Source organism: Ranitomeya variabilis, chromosome 3 (genome assembly GCF_051348905.1).
Source record: "Ranitomeya variabilis isolate aRanVar5 chromosome 3, aRanVar5.hap1, whole genome shotgun sequence".
Lineage (NCBI taxonomy): Eukaryota > Metazoa > Chordata > Amphibia > Anura > Dendrobatidae > Ranitomeya > Ranitomeya variabilis.
The window spans coordinates 537910686-537935032 of record NC_135234.1 but is presented as its reverse complement, the minus strand read 5'-3'; the positions used below and the strand labels follow the sequence as shown (position 1 = coordinate 537935032).

Sequence of the window (24347 nt, the reverse complement as noted above, 5' to 3'; positions counted from 1 at the left end):
TCTTCGCCTAAAGATATTGGCAGAGCATCATGGTGCTGTCCTGGCTGGTCACCCAGGGCTTAGGGGTACTTTGGAGTTGGTGTCGCGTCGGTTTTGGTGGCCCAAAATCTGACAGGACGTGGTCTCATACGTGTCAGCATGCACCACGTGCGCTAGGGCTAAGACGCCCCGCTCCAGTCCTGCTGGCACACTACTCCCTCTCAAGGTACCCAGTAGGCCATGGACGGAGATCTCCATGGATTTTATCACGGACTTGTCCTCCTTAGCTGGGAACACGGTCATCTTGGTGATTGTTGATCGGTTCTCAAAAATGTCGCACTTTGTGTCTTTGCCTTCGTTGCCTAATGCTAAGACTCTGGCTCAGGCATTTGTGCAGGAGGTGGTCAGACTTCACGGGGTCCCGTCTGACATCGTGTCTGATAGGGGTACTCAGTTTGTGGCAAAATTTTGGAAAGCATTTTCCTCACGGCTGGGGAACAAGTTGTCGCATTCTTCGGCATTTCATCCTCAGTCAAATGGTCAGACCGAGCGTATGAACCAAAATTTGGAGCAGTACTTACGTTGTTTTGTTTCTGACAACCAGGAGGAGTGGTCGACGTTCCTTCCTTTGGCTAAGTTTGCCATAAATAATCACCGCCAGGAATCTTCTGGGGAGTCTCCGTTCTTTTGTGTTTACGGGCACCATCCTCAATTTTGTACTTTGAGTCAGGGGGGCTCTTCCGGCGTCCCGGAGGAGGACCTGTTAGGAGCACAACTGTCTTCCGTCTGGAGGAAAGTGAAACAGCACCTGCTGAGCGTGGGTGCAAGGTACAAACGTGTGACTGACAGTAGACGTGTGCCAGGTCCGGACCTGAGTGTGGGTGATTGGGTGTGGTTGTCCACAAAAAACATAAGACTCAAAATACCATCCCTTAAATTGGGTCCTAGGTTTATTGGTCCATTTAGGGTCGCCGCCATTATTAACACGGTTGCCTACCGATTGGAGCTCCCTACGGTATATAAGATTCACAACGTGTTCCACAGATCGGTATTAAAAAAGGTGGTGGGTTCTGTGGACGCTGCACCGATGTCTCCTCCAGTCTTGGTGGATGGCAGTTTAGAGTTTGAAGTTTCCAAGGTGGTTGACTCTCGAGTGGTGCGCCGCACGTTACAGTACCTGGCGTGGTTATGGGCCGGAGGAGAGGTCTTGGGTACCAGCCTCGGATATACATGCGGACCGGCTGGTCAGTATGTTTCACCGCCGCCATCTGGACAAGCCGGGTCCTATAAGTCGTGAGGGCCCTGGGGTCCCTCGTAGAAGGCGGGGGTACTGTCATGTCGGACGCTGTTCACACTAGGACATCCGACAGACAGCGGTAATTTCTCATTCGTCCACTATATGCTCAGTGGCGCAGGCTAGATTGATCCAGATTGTCCGGGGTTAATCTGGTACTCGGGTTGGAGGCTTAGTCACACTCATTGCCTTTAAATAGTTTTGCTGGGCTTTGGGCGTCGCCGATTATAGCTTGTGTCTTGTGCCTGGTGATCTCGGTCTGGAGTGGTGGTCTAGGAGAGGAAATATCGTATCTGGTGGTGTATTATCCTTCGTTATATTTCTCCTTCCTATATTTGTATTGTTTTGCCCTGTGCACATTATAGTGTTTTCGTGTGTTTCTGCGGCGTGGTGCGTTTTTTAGTTTTCCCTGTCTGTGCTTTCTGTAGGGGTTGGTGAGAGGTCTTATCACTGGGTGGCGGGTGGAGGTTTCAGATTAGTACTGAAACAGGACTCAGGGTCAGGTCTGGCGGCCTAGACATGCACACCTTCAGTGTAAACTCTGGGAGAGGGACAGACAGGGTTTCCCTAGTTTGAGGGATATTGCAGGGGCCCGGGTAATCAGCTGTAGTCTACCCAGTACCCCCGTGACAAAGATGTTATCTATATAGACACCTATATTTTAGCCTATACTCCCTACACCCTACACGATGGGCCTACCTCTCAGAGGGTCCAGTCCCTTGTGCACCTTAGGAAGTGCATAAAAGGTAGCCATATCCGGGTGCTGAGGGAGGAGGAACTCATATTCCTCTTGGCTGATCAGATGATCTGACCTAGCTCCTTCCAATATCACCTGTAAATCTTTAACACATTTTGTTGTTGTTGGATTATGCTTAACTCTAGTATACGTATCCTTATCATTCAGTATAGAGAAACACATATCACTATACTGTTCAGTACTCATCATTACTACATTTCCCCCCTTATCGGAGGGTTTCAAAACAATGGACCACTCTCCAGATCACGGAGGGCCCCCATCTGTTCCCCAGTGAGATTATGTCTATGTTGTACCTGTGTACATCTTTTGATGTCATCTGTTACTAAGTTCAAAAAAATGTCTATAGCCGATAAGTCTCCCCCTACTAGTGGCATCTTGGTGCTTGGATTTCTCAATGTAGTAATCGGGCCCCACCCCAAGTTTATCTCCGGGGTCTCCTCAAGTCCTACCAGTAATTGAACATCCTGCAACATATCCGAAGGAATATTGAGGTCTGCACACGCCCTCCTATCCTTGTCCTTAAAAAATTTGTGCCACCTCAACTTCCTAATAAACAAATTGACATCCTTTCTCTTATCAAACATCGCAAAATCTGTTGTTGGTATGAACGATAGGCCCTTATTTAAAACTGATAGTTCAGTGGGACTGATACTACTACTAGAGATATATATGACCTGTGACTCTCCTCCCTGTTGAAACCACTTCGATTTCTCAGGGGATACGCTCGGTCTAAAAAACCGGGTCTAGTTGTAGATGTATGATATCTTCCCCCTCACATGACCGGAGGGGATGTGGTCACAAGGGTGTGATGCATATCGGGCACTCCGAGGACACCTAACCTCGGATATGATGCAATAGAAGCTATCGAACGCACTTCTGCCTCCTGTGCGTCCCAAACGGTGAACCGCTACGCAGGCGCTCCATGCATATCCGAAAACCGGATGTGACGAAATGACACAAATGGTCATGCCTGGATAGGGGAAACCTGCCACTGCAGTTCCCTATTACTATATCTTATATATAGAACTCCCACTTTTTGGATACTTATTATTAGATTAGATTCCCCTGATGAATGCCCCTTATCAGGGAGGAAACTCATAGGAATTGCATACATTATTCTAGGTGGTGGTGGGTACCCCATAATAGAAATATCTGGGGACTATCTGGGGAATGCATGGGCACGACAGGGAAGATTAGATATTTTTCCTTCTCCAATTATGAATAGCTATAGATGCTCCTGTCCATGGTGGATTCGATATGGGACAATGAGATGTGGTGAGACCAAACCATTTTTTTTTTTGAGCACTGTTAAGCACGAGCAGTTTATATGTTTTTTAGTATTTTGTGTCACAAATGTGGATGGTCTGGATTCATTTTTAAAGGTTATTATTAAAAGTTACATTTTATCTTTATGTAGTCAGGACTCTTATAGCTATGTTGTCTAACTTTCCCGTGACCCTCGTATAATATTCATCTTGGACTAAAAAGAGTACTGATTAGTCACGTGCTAGACCCATGCTGCAAATACAAGCTTGCATCTCTCCTTCCGGAGGCGGAGAGGTCTAATAAAATGGTGCTAAACCAGAAGATCATTGTATCATTGTGGAAAATATGTTGAAAAAATTCCAACTGTCAGACAACACTAGCGGCAGGGGGCAAGCTTCCTTGCCCAACCAAAGAGGAGAAGTAAGGGAGACACACACCAGGTACAGCAGAGGCAGAGGTACACTGTCAAAGGCCAATTTCCTGACACCCTCCCAGCGTTCAGGCCCTGATGACCGAGTATTTTTGACAAGGAGGAAAAAGTTTTTAAAGATGGTCAAGCAATAAATGGCCAACAAAACCAGCTTAATCCCTAATTCTTCTGTGACCTTCAACTCTTGGGTTTCATAGCTGGACACCTGGCATGAGCTGTCTCTCTATGCCTTGGCGGTGTTGTGCTATCCTGCCAATAGCATCTTGTCTGAGCGTGTTTTTGGTGCCGCTGGGTGGGTCATAACAGACACGCGCTTTCACCTGTCAACAGAAATTCCTGACAGGCTCACTTTGGTAAAAATGAATAAAGCCTGGATTAACCCTGACTTTTCCACACCGCCAGATGACAGCAGCACATAAAGTGTTTTTAATCTTCAATATCTAAATGAGGCTTTCCAGTTGTTGCCTTCAAGGGTCTATGGATGATCCTCCTTATCATTTTGATCTGGCTTTGCACTGTGTGCAGAGCCTTTACGAATGTAGATTACCACAACTACACTTTCTTAATATCTGAATGAGGCACTCCAGTTGGTTCTTTCAAGAGTGTATGGATGGTCCTGCTAGTTTTGGCAGGCTTTGAAACGTGTGCAGGGCTTTTATGAGTGTAGAAGTACCAACTACACTTTGTTCACAATATTTAAATGAGGCACTCCAGTTGTTGCCTTCAAGGGTGTATGGATGACTCTGTTTGTAATTTTTGGCAAACTTTGCACTTAGTGCATAGTCTTTATGAGTCTAGGAGTGCCACTACATGACAATTTGAACAGAATGTGTATTAGGCCCTCCTTTTATGTCTAATACGGGGTATATCTGAGTCCCTCTTCCATCAATTTTTTGGCAGTTCTGGCTTCCTTCATAAAATACACTGACATTTCCAATTTTTTAATAAACATTTTAATTTTGGTTTACTTAAATTATTATTTTTTTTTAACTCTTGGGTCTCAAAGCTGGACACCTGGCATGAGCTGTCCATCTATACCTTGGAAGTGCTGTGCTGTCCTACCACTAGCGTCTTGTCTGAGCTGATTTTTTGTGCCGCTGAGAGGGTCATAACAGACAGGTGTTTTCACCTGTTAACAGAAAATGCTGATGGGCTCACTCTGATAAAAATGAACAAAGCCTGGATTAACCCCGACTTTTCTACAGCACCAGATGACAGCAGCACATAAAGTGTTTTTAATCTTGAAAATCTGAATGAGGCTCTCCAGTTGTTGCCTTCAAGGGTCTATGGCAAGCTTTGCACTTAGTTCATAGCCTTTATGTGTTCCTTCATAAATTACACTGACATTTCCAATTTTTTTATGCAAATCTCAAATTTGGTTTACTTAAATTATAATTTTTTTAATTCCTTTTAAAATGTTGCCTTATATACAAGTCATTATGCAGAAAATAATTTTTCTTAACATTTTTTTTCTTGTAAACTTCAATTTCTCTTCGATTTTGAACATTTTATTGTCAGTCCTTAAAGTGGAGTAAAAGTGTGACACCATTGTTCTCAGCAGCAATCTCGGAGTCAGAGATGCTTTTTAGGGGTCTTGCCCATGCTGTTCTCCTTGTAAGATCTGCCAAAATAATGCTTGGATTTCACATTGACTCCCATTATACTCGTTACTCGAAACGAGCATTCGAAAGCATAATTCCTAATTATTACTACTTCTATCATTATTATATCTTATAATCTTATATCTTATAAGATATCTATTATATCTTCTAACTAAAGAATTCTTATGCCATAATGACAGATTATCTCGACACCTAAGGGTATGTGTCCACGTTCAGGATTGCATCAGGATTTGGTCAGGATTTTTCATCAGTACAGGTCCTTCTCAAAAAATTAGCATATAGTGTTAAATTTCATTATTTACCATAATGTAATGATTACAATTAAACTTTCATATATTATAGATTCACTATCCACCAACTGAAATTTGTCAGGTCTTTTATTGTTTTAATACTGATGATTTTGGCATACAACTCCTGATAACCCAAAAAACCTGTCTCAATAAATTAGCATATTTCACCCGTCCAATCAAATAAAAGTGTTTTTTAATAACAAACAAAAAAACAATCAAATAATAATGTTCAGTTATGCACTCAATACTTGGTCGGGAATCCTTTGGCAGAAATGACTGCTTCAATGCGGCGTGGCATGGAGGCAATCAGCCTGTGACACTGCTGAGATGTTATGGAGGCCCAGGATGCTTCAATAGCGGCCTTAAGCTCATCCAGAGTGTTGGGTCTGGCGTCTCTCAACTTTCTCTTCACAATATCCCACAGATTCTCTATGGGGTTCAGGTCAGGAGAGTTGGCAGGCCAATTGAGCACAGTAATACCATGGTCAGTAAACCATTTACCAGTGGTTTTGGCACTGTGAGCAGGTGCCAGGTCGTGCTGAAAAATGAAATCTTCATCTCCATAAAGCATTTCAGCCGATGGAAGCATGAAGTGCTCCAAAATCTCCTGATAGCTAGCTGCATTGACCCTGCCCTTGATGAAACACAGTGGACCAACACCAGCAGCTGACATGGCACCCCACACCATCACTGACTGTGGGTACTTGACACTGGACTTCAGGCATTTTGGCATTTCCTTCTCCCCAGTCTTCCTCCAGACTCTGGCACCTTGATTTCCGAATGACATGCAAAATTTGCTTTCATCAGAAAAAAGTACTTGGGACCACTTAGCAACAGTCCAGTGCTGCTTCTCTGTAGCCCAGGTCAGGCGCTTCTGCCGCTGTTTATGGTTCAAAAGTGGCTTTACCTGGGGAATGCGGCACCTGTAGCCCATTTCCTGCACACGCCTGTGCACGGTGGCTCTGGATGTTTCCACACCAGACTCAGTCCACTGCTTCCTCAGGTTCCCCAAGGTCTGGAATCGGTCCTTCTCCACAATCTTCCTCAGGGTCCGGTCACCTCTTCTCGTTGTACAGCGTTTTCTGCCACATTGTTTCCTTCCAACAGACTTACCATTGAGGTGCCTTGATACAGCACTCTGGGAACAGCCTATTTGTTGAGCAATTTCTTTTTGGGTCTTACCCTCTTGCTTAAGGGTGTCAATGATGGCCTTCTTGACATCTGTCAGGTCGCTAGTCTTACCCATGATGGGGGTTTTGAGTAATGAACCAGGCAGGGAGTTTTTAAAAGCCTCAGGTATCTTTTGCATGTGTTTAGAGTTAATTAGTTGATTCAGAAGATTAGGGTAATAGGTCGTTTAGAGGACCTTTTCTTGATATGCTAATTTATTGAGACAGGTTTTTTGGGTTATCAGGAGTTGTATGCCAAAATCATCAGTATTAAAACAATAAAAGACCTGACAAATTTCAGTTGGTGGATAATGAATCTATAATATATGAAAGTTTAATTGTAATCATTACATTATGGTAAATAATGAAATTTAACACTATATGCTAATTTTTTGAGAAGGACCTGTATTTGTAAGCCAAAACCAGGAGTGGAACAATTAGAGGAAAAGTATAATAGAAACATATGCACCACTTCTGCATTTATCACCCACTCCTGGTTTTGGCTTACAAATACTGATGGAAAATCCTGACCAAATCCTGATGCAATCCTGAACGTGGACACATACCCTAAGGGTATGTTTCCACGGTAAGTAAACGCTGCTTGTTTGACGCTGCAGCGTCAAACAAGCAGCGTCCAGATGTTCCAGCATAGTGGAGGGGATTTTATGAAATCCCGTCTCCACTATGCGTGGAAACCCGCACGCGGCGGCCCTGCGACTCCGGACATGCTGCGCGTCTTTTCAGAACGCAGCATGTCCGTACACCTTGCGGGGACGCAGCGTCCCCGCAAGGCATATCACAGGGCCCTATGGCGAGGGGTGCGATGATCCCGGATGTGTACTGTACACATCCGGCACCATCGCGTCCCAGAAAGGGGGCGGGGCTTAGCGCCAAGCGGCTTCGCCGCTGCGGCGATACCGCCGCCCCTCCGGACCGTGGAGCCATACCCTTAGAGAGGCTGATCCTCTATGAGCAGAATTCATTTAAAATGCTTTGAGTCATACTATAAATGTATTCTATGCTTATGCAATAAAGTAAAAGCATACCTAAAATGTTCTGGTATTTCAATGTTTGCTGCTTCTTCAGAAAATATTGTATGAGAATTGAAAATTTCAAGAACACAAAACTGAAAAATGATATGCATAAAGAAGGAGAAAACCACTGTAGCAACCCATTCAAAGCCTTGCAGCGCTACCGCCTCCTGGTGGTCTTTGCTGGTCTTTGTTTTACAGTCCTACAATTTATCTGCACAGTACATGCCAGTGTTTATCTGACCACAGTTAGGCATTTTCCAAGAACAGTGTGCACAATTGATGATAATATGTATGGGTCACAGTGTAGCAATATTTATAGTGGTACTCTATGGTAATATTTATGTGAGTGCAATATGGCAATGTCTATCTAACATAATCTGATCACATGTATGAAAATACCTATCTGGCCTCTATATAAAACATCTGAGCATTATATTGCAACGTATACCCAACGTATCACTCCACATCTCCAATATTGTGCTTGTCCCCCCCTTCCCCCAGGACATCCCCTGGATGCAGTATCACAATGAGATATTTGTCCTATGCAGCATGGCAGTGTGAATGGTCCTGCTGAAAGAGATTAGGGAATACCACTGCCATCAAGGTTTTTTTTTTTATCTTTAAGAATCTTTAGGTAGATGGTACTTGTCAAAACAAAAAAGTCACATAAATGTGAGGATCTAAGATTTCCTAGCAGAACATTACTCAAAGACTTAGGGTATGTGTACACGTTGCAGATTTCTTGCAGAAATTTCCTGAAGAAAACCGGAAATTTTCTGCAAGAAATCCGCATTTTTTTTTTTGCGTTTTTTTTCCGTTTTTTTCGCGTTTTTTTTAGCATTCTGCAAGCGTAATTAGCTTGCAGAATGCTAAAGTTTTCCAAGCGATCTGTAGCATCGCTTGGAAAACTGACTGACAAGTTGGTCACACTTGTCAAACATACTGTTTGACAAGTGTGACCAACTTTTTACTATAGATGCAGCTTATGCAGCATCTATAGTAAAAGAGAGAATGTTTAAAAATAATAAAAAAAATAAAAAAATGCTTATACTCACCCAGACATCTCATCAGCGGCGTCCGTTCGTCTTCCTATAGCTGGTCTGTGCGCACAGGACCTTCCGTGACGTCACGGTCATGTGAGCGGTCACATGACCGCTCACGACCAATCACAGGACAGTGACGTCATCGGCAAGGTCCTTCGCCGCACATCAGCTACAGGAACCGAAGCGACAGCATGCAGTGGAGGCGGGAAGACATCGAGGGTGAGTATATCGCTATTTTTTATTTTAATTCTTATTTTTTGACCACTTATATGGTGCCCAGTGCGTGGAGGAGAGTCTCCTCTCCTCCACCCTGGGTACCAACCGCACATAATCTGCTTACTTCCCGCATGGTGTGCACAGCCCCGTGCGGGAAGTAAGCAGATCAATGGACCCCTAGGTGTGCGGAATCCCCGCAATTCTGCATTTTAATGAACATGTTGCTTTTTTTTCCGCGATGCGATTTTTTCGCGGAAAAAAAGGCTACATTTGCACAAAAAATGCGGAATACACTTAAAATAATGGGAGGCATATGTAAGCGTTTTTTTCGCGTTTTTATCACGTTTTTATAGCGAAAAAACGCGAAAAAAACTCGAAAAATACTTAACGTGTGCACATGGCCTTAGGGTACTGTCACACATTGGCACTTTTGATCGCTACGACGGTACGATCCGTGACGTTCCAGCGATATCCATACGATATCGCAGTGTCTGACACGCAGCAGCGATCAGGGACCCTGCTGAGAATCGTACGTCGTAGCAGATCGTTTGGAACTTTCTTTCGTCGCTGGATCTCCCGCTGTCATCGCTGGATCGTTGTGTGTGACAGCGATCCAGCGATGCGTTCGCTTGTAACCAGGGTAAACATTGGGTTACTAAGTGCAGGGCCGCGCTTAGTAACCCGATGTTTACCGTGGTTACCAGCGTAAAAGTATAAAAAGTATAAAAAAACAAACAGTACATACTTACATTCTGGTGTCTGTCCCCCGGCGTTCTGCTTCTCAGCACTGTGAGCGCCGGCCGGCCGGAAAGCGAGCACAGCGGTGACGTCACCGCTGTGCTTTCCGGCTGGCGCAGACACAGTGGAGAGAAGCAGAACGCCGGGGGACAGACACCGGAATGTAAGTATGTACTGTTTTTTTTTTTTTACTTTTACGCTGGTAACCACGGTAAACATCGGGTTACTAAGCGCGGCCCTGCGCTTAGTTAACCGATGTTTACCCTGGTTACCCGGGACTTCGGCATCGTTGGTCGCTGGAGAGAGCTGTCTGTGTGACAGCTCTCCAGCGACCACACAATCACTTACCAACGATCACGGCCAGGTCGTATCGCTGGTCGTGATCGTTGGTAAATCGTTTAGTGTGACAGTACCCTTACACTACCTCCACTGGCTTGTCTTCTTCCATTACTTTAACCCCTTAGTGACAGAGCCAATTTTTACAATTCTGACCACTGTCACTTTATGAGGTTATACCTCTGGAACGCTTTAACGGATCCCACTGATTCTCAGATTCTGTTTTTTCGTGACATATTGTACTTCATGTTAGTGGTAATATTTCTTCGATTTTTCTTGCATTTATTTATAAAAAAATGGAAATATGGCAAAAAAATTTAAAATTTCACAATTTTCAAACTTATAATTTTTCTACCCTTAAATCAGAGAGATACAGTAGGTCACACAAAATAGTTAATAAATAACAATTCCCACATATCTACTTTACATCAGCACAATTTTGGAAACAAATGTTTTTTTTTGTTAGGCAGTTATAAGGGTTAAAAGTTGGCCAGCGATTTCTCATTTGTACAACAACATGGGGATAGTAAAGAAGCCAGAACTTGAGCAATATTGGGGTGTTGATTGTTCTGCATGGTTATGACCCGTGAACGATTTGAGGCAAGCCACAAATTTTCGCATTACAACAAGATGACCTCAATTTTGACCAACTTTTCAAAGTTCGGCCGGTCATTTTGCTGAGGTGTACGATCACCAAAGGGATATCTGCAAGGATGAGTCCCTAATCCATTTCAAGGGAAGGCTCAAATTCCCACACTAACTGCCCAGTAAGAAGGCTAGGTATGGAATTAGACTCGGTAAGCTGTGTGAGAGTACCTCAGGGTACACCAACAACTTTAGAGAAAATTGTGTGTGATTTGGCGCACCCACTGCTGGATCAAGGTTATCACCTCTATGTCGATAACTTTTATAGCAGCATCACACTCTTCAAATCCCTCTCTGCGCATCATGCAGTACTATCCACAAAAATCAAAGAGGCCTCCCTAATTGGGCAGCTGCTCAGAGAGTATGAAAGCAGAGCCCAATGTAGCGATAGCATGCTGATGGTCAAGTACAAGAGGGATGTTCTTTTCCTGACCACCATACATGGGGATGGCAGATCCCACATGGCTGTACAAGGTATCTCTACATAGGTCCACAAACCTGACTGTGTCCTGGGGTACAACAAGATCATAGTTGGAGTAGATCTCACTGATCAAGTCTTCCAGCCTTACAGTGCCATAAGAAAAGACAAGATGTGCTACAAGAAGCTGGCTGTTTACATCGTACAGATGGCAATGTACAACATGTACATGCTTTCATTCAATCACGATGTGCAGGCCAGAATGGTACGTACCGTCAGTTGTAGGAGGTAGTGATCAAGGCCCTAATATTTGGAAGTCAGGAAGGAGCAGGGCCTAGTACTTCTGGAACTGAAGGTGCACGTATCGTACCAGGCCAATATTTCCCCGCTGAGGTCCCTCCACCCTCAAAGAAAGCAAGGTCACAAAAAAGGTGGCTAGTGTGTTACAGAAGGAGGATAGGAAAGGACACCATTTGGCAATAAGAAACCTGCCCCAGCAATCCTGGCAGGGCCGGACTGGCCATCGGGCATTTCTGGCAAATGCCAGAAGGGCCGGTCCTTGTAATGGGCCGCTAGACATATCACCCCGTCCACGTTGTCAGTGGGCATTCCAGAGTTCACTTCAGCAGCCAGCACGCCAGGCATCATTTGCTTTCCTTGAGCACTTGATCGCGCCGTATTAGAAAGGAGGAAGTGGGCGGTCTGATGTCCTGATCACTAGTGCTGCAGTGAGGTAACATAGAAATAGGATGGGGGCCGCGCTGTGCTGTGCTGCTCCGGCCATGCCTCCCACTGCAGCTTGTGATCAGGACATCAGACCGCCCACTTCTTCCTGTCTAGTGAGGAGACAGGGCATGAGGGGGTGCAAACACTTTTCTATACACTGATTTTTTTTTTTTTGCTGCGCCAAGTTCAGCCATTCAAAAAAAGGGGCGTGCCATGCTGGAGAAGAACACTGGCCAATGAGCATCAGATTGACAGAAGAGCTGATTGGCCAATGCTCCTGTCCCCCTGCACTGGGCGCCTCTGAGGGAGAGAGCCTGCAATCAAGCTGCAAGGTCAGGAATATCTACCGGTGTGTGCTCCGAGGGACAGATAGAGAAGCAGCTCAATTTACCACCGTCACATCTTCTCCTGCTCTGGTCCACAGCCCCGACAGAGAAGGAGAGAGTGGGGGAGGTGCTGGGAAAGTGCTTGCTGTGAGCAGAAGGAGCTGTACATGTATATCAGCCTCTGCTGCAGCACTGTGTGTGTGTTATCTGTAGTGTGTGTATGTTACATGTGTGTGTTATCTGTAGTGTGTGTATGTTACATGTGTGCAGGCTCGGACTGGCCCATCGGAGAACCGGAGGATTCTCCGGTGGGCCCTGGCACTGACACCTGCTGGCATACTGGCCAGCAGCTGCCTAGGGCCCCCACTGCTCCAGAGCTCCCCCCGGCCACCCGCCTCCCACCCTGCTTGAACGATACTCACCCTGCTCCAGCGATGCCTGGTCTTGGTGTCTGCACTGCAGCTTGTCCTGAATGAGCGGTCACGTGGTACCGCTCATTAAGGTCTTGAATATGCGCATATTTATGACCTTAATGAGCGGTATCACATGACTGCTCAGGCAGGAAGAAGGTGCTGCGCCGGCCGCCGGGAGTCGGGACAGATCGCGAGGGATGTCGGCGCGGCCGTGCAGTGTGGGACAGGTGAGTATGAGGGACGGGGGGACGGAGGACTTAAGCCGGCGCGCCATGCAAGATGGGAGCAGGGGCGGGAGCGGGAACAGGAGCGGGGGGGTGGAGAGATAAGCCATGCATACAGGGGGGAATATGACTGAGCCATGCATACAGGGGGGAATATGAGCCATGCATACTGGGGGGGGGATATGAGCCATGCATACGGGGGGGAGTATGAGCCATGCATACAAGGGGGGAATATGAGCCATGCATACGGGGGGAGTATGAGCCATGCATACAGGGGGGAATATGACTGAGCCATGCATACAGGGGGGAATATGAGCCATGCATACGGGGGGGGGGGGGATATGAGCCATGCATATAGGGGGGAGTATGAGCCATGCATTCAGGGGGGAGAATATAAGCCATGTATACAGGAGGGGGAATATGAGCCATGCATACAGGGGGGAATATGAGCCATGCATACAGGGGGGAATATGAGCCATGCATACAGGGGGGAATATGAGCCATGCATACGGGGGGGGGGGGGGGGGAGTATGAGCCATGCATACAGGGGGGGATATGAGCCATGCATACAGGGGGGAATATGAGCCATGCATACAGGGGGGAATATGAGCCATGCATACGGGGGGGGGAGTATGAGCCATGCATACAGGGGGGGATATGAGCCATGCATTCGGGGGGGGGAATATGAGCCATGCATACAAGTGGGGAATATGAGCCATGCATACGGGGGGGGGATATGAGCCATGCATACAGGGGGGAATATGAGCCATGCATACGGGGGGGGGGGGGGATATGAGCCATGCATACAGGGGGGAGTATGAGCCATGCATACAGGGGGGGATATGAGCCATGCATTCAGGGGGGGGGGGGAATATGAGCCATGCATTCAGGGGGGGGGGGGAATATGAGCCATGCATACAGGGGGGGAATATGAGCCATGCATACACGAGGGAATATGAGCCATGCATACAGGGTGGGAATATGAGCCATGCATACAGGGGGAATATGAGCCATGCATAAAGAGGGGGAGTATGAGCCATGCATACGGGGGGGGGGGGGAATATGAGCCATGCATATGGGATGGGAGGGAGATGAGCCATGCATACAGGGGGGAATGAGCCATGCATACAGGGGGAATATGAGCCATGCATATGGGATGGGAGGGAGATGAGCCATGCATACAGGAGGGGGGGCCATTATACAGTATGGAGAACTGTGTGGCCATTATACAGTATTGAGCATCATGTGTGACCAATGGACATTATGCAGTATGGAGCATCATGTGTGGCCGTTATACAGTATGGAGCATCATGTGTGGCCATTATAGAGTATTGAGCATCATGTGGGATCATTATACAGTATGGAGAACTGTGTGTGGCCGGTATACAGTATGGAGCATCATTTGTGGCCATTATACAGTATTGAGCATCATGTGGGATCATTATACAGTATGGAGAACTGTGTGTGGCCGTTATACAGTATGGAGCACTATGTGTGGCCATTATACAGTATGGAGAACTGTGTGTGGCCATTATACAGTATGGAGCATCATGTGTGGTGGCCGTTATACAGTATTGAGTATCATGTGTGGCAATTATACAGTATGGAGCACTGTGTGGCCATATTTTTTTGTTTATAATTATTGTATATAAAACAGTGTGATCAGCAGTGCTAAATGGCTGTGGTTGGGACGTGGATATGGGTTTGACTAGTTGTGAAATGGGTGTGGTCAGAGGCGTGGCCTAAAATTTTCCACGGCGCGCGACGCAAACTTTATACCTCCTTCCTTTCTTCAAAAGTTGGGAGGTATGGTACCGTATTTGCCAGATCATAGCAAGTGCCGCAAATCCCATAGGGAATGAATGAGGCCGAACGCAGTGTTGCTGTAAGTGATCCGTTACGCGGCAGATGCAGAAAAACTGCCGGATCTGCTGCAAAAGGCGACTTTCACATCAGCGATTCTTGCCAAAGTCACTGCCGATAGTGTCATACTCACCAAAGGGGGAGGCAGCACTAAAAGTGCCTAGGGCAGCAGAAACTCTAAATACGGCCCTGGGGGGCTACATTATATTCTGTGGGGGGACTGCATTATACTCAGGGTACTACATTATATTATGGGGGGCTACATCATACTATATGAGGGGGCTACAGTATACTCTATGGGGGGGCTGCATTATATTCTGTGGTGGAACTGCATTCTCTCAGGGGACTACATTATATTCTGTGGTGGGTTGCATTATACTATATGAGGGGGGCTGCATTATATCCTATGGGGGTGCTACATTATATTCTATGGTGGGGACTGCGTCATACCTGAGGGGGTTGCATTATATTTTGTGGGGTGCTTCATTATATTCTGAGAGCGGACCGCATTATATCTTATGAGGGGGCTACATTATATTCTGTGAGGGGGCTACCCCAACCCTTGCTACATAATTAAGACGTGAACTACCTTGTATTATACCCTGATATTAGCGCTTTTTACCGCACAATTGGTGGTCTTGTATCTATTTCTATGTAGCTACATAGTGGGCCCCAAGAATGATTTTCTCTGGTGGGCCCAAGGTGCTCCAGTCCGATGCTGCATGTGTGTGTATGTTACATGTGTGTGTGGTATCTGTAGTGTGTATGTGTTAGGCTAGTTTCACACTAGCGTTTTGAGGAGCTGTGGAGGGCTGTGGACTTCCTCTGTCAAGCCCCGCCCTAGGCTGAACCTCCACCTCTAGCTCCGCCTACTTCTGCATGCGGCCTGCGTACCTATCTTTAACATTAGGTACGCAGGTCATGCCGCTGTATGCGGATGCTTCCGCATGCGTCGTTTTGACGATGCGGACAAAAAAAAAAGAAATTGCTACAAGCTGCGTCCTACGCTGGTCGCCACACCGTCAAAACGACGCATGCGGAAGCATCCGCATACAGCGGCACGACCTGCGTACCTAATGTTAAAGATAGGTACGCAGGCCGCATGCAGAAGTAGGCGGAGCTAGAGGCGGAGGTGCCGCCGAGGGCGGGGCTTCACGGAGGAAGTCCGCAGCCCCTTCAAACGCTAATGTGAAACCGGCCTTACATGTGTGTGAGGTATCTGTAGTGTGTATGTGTTACATGTGTGTGAGGTATCTGTAGTGTGTATGTGTTACATGTGTGTGAGGTATCTGTAGTGTGTATGTGTTACATGTGTGTGAGGTATCTGTAGTGTGTATAGTGGTGGAATTAATATGTCACATCGATTTATGACTTTTTACATCAACTAAGGAACTTGCCCCTCAGACTATGAGGGGTCATCACAACAGAGACCCCAATCAGAGGACAATAAAACATTCCTTATCTAAGAACTGGCCCAATATTTATGGACATAACCGTTTATCACTCATGGTAACTCTGCTTCATGCCACCTGTCTTTTCCATGGTTTGTTTTTGTTTTGTTCTGTGTTGTGTATAAATATGTGATTCTTCACAATTTGTATTAGTCTTTGCCTGATGAAGAGACCTGAGTAGTCTCGAAAGCTTGCAATTTGTTACCATCTTTTCAGTTAGCCATTAAAAGGTATCAACCACTGAGGACTCTCAATTCTAACCATCTTGTTATACATAGTGATGTAAATAAAATAATTTGGCATAGTGCTTAGTGTGCCGCTCTCTTTATGGCCTTTCATCTGCAAATGCACACAAGACCACCCGTGTGTTCACCACATGATCTGTTACACAGCGTCCCATCACATGACACATCAGGTGACTGTATGCCACCCAGCCTAAACTGTCACTAATGAGAGCAGATCTATGGGGAACCCAGAATTGACCAGTGGGATCCGTGTTGTGCTGGTCCGCTGCTCCCCTACACATGGCCTGCAGATACCGGGACACCGGCTGCCGGCCCAGCACGTACAGCACAGGCTCTTCCTCTCAGGTTATGCGATCACTCCCACGTATACCAGGGCGGTGTGTATTCCCGGAACTGGCCGCCGCTTTGATGATACCCTGCCGACCTGCAGGGGGCGCTCCAGACATCCCAGACAGACTGGGAACCGCAGACCAATCAGAATCAAGGAGGCGTGGCGTCCCTCACTTCCGCCTCTCGGCCGCCCATCCTCGTAGGTGCCTTCTTTCACAACCTGCAGCAGGCGCCTCCCCCTCTTCTGCTCCCGATCATGGCTGCCGGCTGTGAGGAACCTTTCCCCTTCCATGGGCTGCTCCCTAAGAAGGAGACCGGAGCCGCGTCCTTCCTGTCCCGGTACCCGCACTATGATGGGCGCGGGACTCTGATCGCAGTGCTGGACACCGGGGTGGACCCGGGAGCCCCTGGGATGCAGGTACATGAGGGCAGCCATGTCTGCTTGGTGCTGGGCATAGTGCATGTCCTGTGTGGGTGCTGGGGCAGTGCCAGGGGCTGGTCGCAAGGATGACTCTCCTGTCTGCTGCAGCCCGGCAGCACCATGTTCTCAGGTTTCACTAAATAATATACAGGCTTGTGTTACCGGCGGTGTGCCCCAATGTGAGACGCCCCAATGTGAGACGCCCCAATGTGAGACGCCCCAATGTGAGACGCCCCAATGTGAGACCCCTCAGTGGTATGGGGGCAGCGGGCACCTGCGTGTCGTCTTAGCCCACAAGGGCTGTGTGTATTTATCCTGCACAGGTATATAGTGGGGCGGCTCACCTACTGTGCCCCTGCCCTGGGGGGCACGCCTGGCACCTGCGCTCCGCCACTGCCCTGGGGGGCACGCCTGGCACCTGCTGCGCTCGGCCCCTTGGGGGGCAAGGCTGGCGCCTGCTCTGCCCCTACCCTGGGGGGCATGCCTGCGCTCTGCCCCTACCCTGGGGGGCATGCCTGCGCTCTGCCCCTGCCCTGGGGGGGGGGGGAACGCCTGGCACCTGTGCTCTGCCCTGGGGGGGGAACACCTGCGCCCTGCCCTAGGGGGGCACGTCTGCGCTCCGCCCCTGCCCTGGGGGGCACGCCTGGCACCTGTGAAGTGACAATTGGTGCCACTTGGTCCTCAAGTGCTCCTCTTTAGCCAACCTGTACCCTCGTCTAACCCCTCTAATCTACAGCTGGCGGCCGGGGATTATCCCAGTGGGCAGACTGCACCCTATGGTGAGGATATCGGACACTGTGGTGCTGTAGTATGGACAGATCCGGCAGTGTTTCATACTATATATTGTCACCTCTGATAAATGCGTCCAGATAAGGCCGGTTTCACATTTGCGGTTGTGTCCGCAGTGTTTGTTCCGCAAATATCCACATGCGTCGTGTATTCTTATATTTAACATTAGGGACGCATGTGTCTGCGATCGGTTGCGTTTGACGCATGCCTTGTTTCGTCGTCTGCGGTTTGGCGCTGTAAACGCAACATGTAGTAATTTTAGAGGCGTCAATTTGCCGCCTAGAAACGTATGCGGTTGTTGGCACAAGGAATGCGGCAAAAAATCACATTACTGTCTATAGGAACGCATGCGTACACATGTCTTTGTGTACGCATGCGCTTGCGTACTACGGACTGCGCATGTCCAGGAACTGATTACACATGCCCATTAAAGACACACCCTCCTGGAAATATCAAACGCATGCACATAAAAAGCGCAAACGCATGCAAACGCTGCGTTTTTTTTAACCATCATGTGTAAGCTGATGCGGATAAAAAACGCTGCGTTATCAGACGTTTGCATGCGTTTTTGCATGTGGTTGCGGACGATACGCTGCGGACTTAACCGCAAATGTGAAACTAGCCTAAGATCTGAGGTGCAGAAGGGTCACACACACGAGCATTTTGCGTATTGCTGCTGTGTGCGTCCCTCCCGGAGGCTGTGTGCGTCCCTCCCGGAGGCTGTGTGCGTCCCTCCCGGAGGCTGTGTGCGTCCCTCCCGGAGGCTGTGTGCGTCCCTCCCGGAGGCTGTGTGCGTCCCTCCCGGAGGCTGTGTGCGTCCCTCCCGGAGGCTGTGTGCGTCCCTCCCGGAGGCTGTGTGCGTCCCTCCCGGAGGCTGTGTGCGTCCCTCCCGGAGGCTGTGTGCGTCCCTCCCGGAGGCTGTGTGCGTCCCTCCCGGAGGCTGTGTGCGTCCCTCCCGGAGGCTGTGTGCGTCCCTCCCGGAGGCTGTGTGCGTCCCTCCCGGAGGCTGTGTGCGTCCCTCCCGGAGGCTGTGTGCGTCCCTCCCGGAGGCTGTGTGCGTCCCTCCCGGAGGCTGTGTGCGTCCCTCCCGGAGGCTGTGTGCGCAAGTCCTGAGCCTCCATTCCTGCGGGTTCCTATATCCAGAATGTTGGGATGGTGTGGGGGTGTCAGCAGTAGGACCCTCGTCTGTCTCCACAGGAGAAGCTTGCTTTCCCCTAAAGGGGTTGTTTTCTTCCTGGTAAAATCATCTTCTGATTGAAATTTTCTTTCACAAAACAAACAAGCCACAAACCCCATTGTGCGCCCTTCTGTCCCCGCTGTTTCTGGCATTGGCTGCAGCGCTGTTATTACCTTCTCGGGGTGACGGTTGATTGTGAGCTCAGCCACTGTATCAGGGCCATTGTCGGACACCAGGAACAGTGGGGGAGACTTGTCAGAGGACCTGGGGAAGGTGAGTACAGTGTTTTGTTTTTTTGTTTTTTTCACCAAATTGCAGGTGCAGGAGAAATTTAATGGAAAGGGTGACAGGGAATAACCTGTTAATATGAAAAGCAAAACAATTTCTCCTGAAGTAAAATCATCGCTTGTTCTCCTCCAATTCTGGCAGTAAGGGCTCATTTCCACTGGCGAGAGACAAATCGGTCCGTAATCTGGACCGAAAAAAGGGATGTAGCGTATGCGATTGTCATGCGAGTGTAATGCGAGTGCAATGCGATTTTTAATCGCACCATTCGTTTTACATCCGTATGACATCTGTATGCAATCCGTTTTATTTCTCTGCAACTATTTATGGTCCATCGCCCAACCGCCCCCTCCTACCTCTGTGTAGTGGTAAGTGCTAGCACCCTCTTTCCACCACCATACTTAATGGCATTACTATAGAATCCCACTGTTTTGGGGTGACCTTGGTTGGATAGTGTAGGTGCTTTTCCTTATGCATACCATTACAAGGGTATTTGCATCTGGGGGAGTGGGGGGATGGGGCGCTTTTCCAGCATTCCTGGGACATTCATCCTGTGCTCTAGTCATTAAATAATGTAATGTTTTGATATATATTTTTGTACTATTTATGGCAATTAAAGTTTGTTTTATAAATCAACACCCAATATAATGTTATAATAAGAAAATGCTTCCTTTATGTTATCAAACTAAAGATTGCTCTAAGAATGGAAAGAACTGTGCAACCTATAATATGATAACATTGATTTCTGGCTAGCGTCTGGGGTCACCTCACCGTATGAGAAGCCCTCGGGTAGGGGATATCTTACTCATTACTGGGTGCGTGGTGATCCTGAGAATGGGGCCTGGAAAGATGGGAGTGAGGATGTGTAGAGCCCCATTTTGGAAGGAGCAGAGCTGCTCATGCCTGATCCGTTCCATTAATCGTCTATTTCCAGCACTCCCATAGACTGCTCAGTAGTCATATAGCAGCACACTGCATCCAAGGCAGAGCCTGGTGCTCATGATTTTGGAACCTCTTTTCTGTGATTGCTGTAGTTACTATCTTTCAGACCCCCAGAGATCAGTAAGTTATCCCTTTTCACAAGGACAGGGATGCAGGCATTTACAGGAATAATCCCATTAGGTAGTCATATAATGCTGAGATAAGTTCATTAGAAACTAGAACAGCATTTAAGGAGAGGACAATCCAGACATATTTTCTACTGGAGTATTGATGTCTACGGATTCTGAAGCTTATACGCTCCATAGTGTCTGAGCGCCTCAGCAAACCCTATTCTGTGGAAATGTTTTTTTAAATAATCCATTTTTCTTCTTTATAGCAAGCATCAGATGGAAAGCCAAAGATTATAGACATTATAGATACAACCGGAAGTGGTGATGTCAACACCAGCACCGTAGTGGAACCCAAAGAAGGGGTGATAGCCGGTCTGTCTGGTAGGAATTTAAAGGTGAGTGTCTTTATCGTCAGATGTCATAAAGCACTATTGTATATTTCAGTCAAATACCAGCTGCAGCTGAAATGAAGGCTGGGTTTATCTATAGAACAGGCACACACTTGTAGACATCCCCTTAAAGGGAATCTAAAATCCAGCCTTTCTTAGCCTATACAATTATGGCACAGTCTGGGGCCACACTGGACAGGAGGCATGGATACTCTGATTATAATGATTGGGAGACGTGTCTGTCTCTCATTGACTTTAGTGCAAAGTCTGTGTTTGGCCGGGGTCACACTTGCGAGTGACTTGTGCCTCAATACCCGGCACTCAGGACCAGAATGTGTGGCTGCATGTATTTCTATGCAGCTGAACCAGTGTAGATCTACATCTCAGCTATGGCAAAATGGTAGAAAATTTCTGAAGGTGTTTGCCAGGCATTACTTTCTGTAGTCACTCTAAGGCCTCATTCACACATCAGTATTTGTATGCCTAAAGGTGCCGTTACACTAAGCAACTTACCAGCGATCGCGACCAGCGACGTGATCGCTGGTAAGTTGCTGTGTGGTCGCTGGGGAGCTGTCACACAGACAGCTCTCTCCAGCGACCAAGCGACTTCGGCATCGCTGAAACTGTCTTCAGCGATGCCGAAGTCCCCATGTAAAAAAAACAACAAAACACTACATACGCACCTTCTGTCGTCCTTCATGTCCCTCGGCGCTTGCCGCACTGACTGTGTCTCAGCGCCGGCCGGCCGTAACAGCGGTGCCCAGCGGTGAACCGCTGTTACTGCAGGTTCACCGCTGGGCTCTGCTTTACGGCCGGACGGCGCTGAGACAGTCAGTACGGCAAGCTCCAGGGGACATGACGGACAACAGACGGTGAGTAAGTAGTTTTTTTTTTTTTTTACTTTTACCATGGTATCCATGGTAAATATCGGGTTACTAAGCGCGGCCCTGCGCTTAGTAACCCGATGTTTACCATGGATACCAGTGAAGACATCGCTGGATCGGCGTCACACACGGCGATCCAGCGGTGTCAGCGGGAGAGTTGCGACGAAAGAAAGTTCGTCCACTCTCCCTGCAACCAGCGATATCCCAGCAGGATCCAGATCGCTGCTGCGTGCCAAACATAGCGATATCGCTATGCAGGACGCTGCAACGTCACGGATCGCTGGCGATATCGCCTAGTGTGACGGTACCTTAAGCCAGGAGTATCTCCAAAACACAAAACAGGTGTCAATCTTTCATTTAAAGTTATTCTCTGCAAGTTCCACTTCTGGTTTTTGCATACAAACACTGCCTGTTTGCCATCTGGACAGCTGTGATTACCTACAGTCACTTGCTGACTAGCTATATTTCCTGCTCTCAGATTTATGTAGAGGAGCCAGTCAGCTTGTGATTGTAACATGACCACGTGTCCAGCAGGCAAACAGAGAAGAATCCTGACTGTGCATTTTGCACACATCTAGGGCTCTGCAAGATGCAATCAATTAGTGACTGCTGATAATTCATGCTTTTTCCGAAAAACCTCACTAATGAAGACTATTTAGAAAGTTGATTTACTTTGCATTTTAGAAATCAAATAAACAATAACGACAAAGATATAAAAATCTCGGATGTGTACATATATTTAAAGTGGTGCTATACTCAGGGCTGTGGAGTCAGTATAAAATATATATGAATATATAATTGGGTTCAGTAGTTCATTGCTGTAAATGTTTCCATAAGAATTGTATAAAGTTCTGAAATGTCCTATAAATGTCTGTTCTGTTCCTGATCTAAGGATCTCGGCTTTTAGCTAAGATGAATCTGTGCTGCACTTTATGTAGATGTTCAGTAGTGACCAGTGCTGTGAGGTCGTAGATGAGATGAATCTGTGCTGCACTTTATATACATGCTCAGTAGTGACCAGTGCTGTGGGGTCGTAGAAGAGATGAATCTGTGCTGCACTTTATATACAGGTCCTTCTCAAAAAATTAGCATATAGTGTTAAATTTCATTATTTACCATAATGTAATGATTACAATTAAACTTTCATATATAGATTCATTATCCACCAACTGAAATTTGTCAGGTCTTTTATTGTTTTAATACTGATGATTTTGGCATACAACTCCTGATAACCCAAAAAACCTGTCTCAATAAATTAGCATATCAAGAAAAGGTTCTCTAAATGACCTATTACCCTAATCTTCTGAATCAACTAATTAACTCTAAACACATGCAAAAGATACCTGAGGCTTTTAAAAACTCCCTGCCTGGTTCATTACTCAAAACCCCCATCATGGGTAAGACTAGCGACCTGACAGATGTCAAGAAGGCCATCATTGACACCCTCAAGCAAGAGGGTAAGACCCAGAAAGAAATTTCTCAACAAATAGGCTGTTCCCAGAGTGCTGTATCAAGGCACCTCAATGGTAAGTCTGTTGGAAGGAAACAATGTGGCAGAAAACGCTGTAAAACGAGAAGAGGTGACCGGACCCTGAGGAAGATTGTGGAGAAGGACCGATTCCAGACCTTGGGGAACCTGAGGAAGCAGTGGACTGAGTCTGGTGTGGAAACATCCAGAGCCACCGTGCACAGGCGTGTGCAGGAAATGGGCTACAGGTGCCGCATTCCTCAGGTAAAGCCACTTTTGAACCATAAACAGCGGCAGAAGCGCCTGACCTGGGCTACAGAGAAGCAGCACTGGACTGTTGCTAAGTGGTCCCAAGTACTTTTTTCTGATGAAAGCAAATTTTGCATGTCATTCGGAAATCAAGGTGCCAGAGTCTGGAGGAAGACTGGGGAGAAGGAAATGCCAAAATGCCTGAAGTCCAGTGTCAAGTACCCACAGTCAGTGATGGAGATGAAGATTTCATTTTTCAGCACGACCTGGCACCTGCTCACAGTGCCAAAACCACTGGTAAATGGTTTACTGACCATGGTATTACTGTGCTCAATTGGCCTGCCAACTCTCCTGACCTGAACCCCATAGAGAATCTGTGGGATATTGTGAAGAGAAAGTTGAGAGACGCAAGACCCAACACTCTGGATGAGCTTAAGGCCGCTATTGAAGCATCCTGGGCCTCCATAACATCTCAGCAGTGTCACAGGCTGATTGCCTCCATGCCACGCCGCATTGAAGCAGTCATTTCTGCCAAAGGATTCCCGACCAAGTATTGAGTGCATAACTGAACATTATTATTTGATGGTTTTTTTGTTTGGTATTAAAAAACACTTTTATTTGATTGGTCGGGTGAAATATGCTAATTTATTGAGACAGGTTTTTTGGGTTATCAGGAGTTGTATGCCAAAATCATCAGTATTAAAACAATAAAAGACCTGACAAATTTCAGTTGGTGGATAATGAATCTATAATATATGAAAGTTTAATTGTAATCATTACATTATGGTAAATAATGAAATTTAACACTATATGCTAAT

At 47.0% G+C, this 24347-nt stretch overlaps 1 protein-coding gene across 4 annotated transcripts in view; it reads left to right on the top strand.

Annotated features, from left to right (window-relative positions):
- Positions 1–16645: 16645 nt before the first annotated feature.
- Positions 16646–24347, top strand: part of TPP2 (tripeptidyl peptidase 2) — a 117237-nt gene continuing 109535 nt past the window's right edge. For all 4 annotated transcript variants that reach the window (XM_077297063.1, XM_077297062.1, XM_077297065.1 and 1 more), the window contains exons 1-2: positions 16646–17233; positions 20806–20934. In XM_077297063.1, coding sequence (XP_077153178.1) covers positions 17072–17233; positions 20806–20934 — 291 coding nt within the window. In that variant the 5' untranslated portion in view covers positions 16646–17071. The remainder of the gene's footprint in view (positions 17234–20805; positions 20935–24347) is intronic.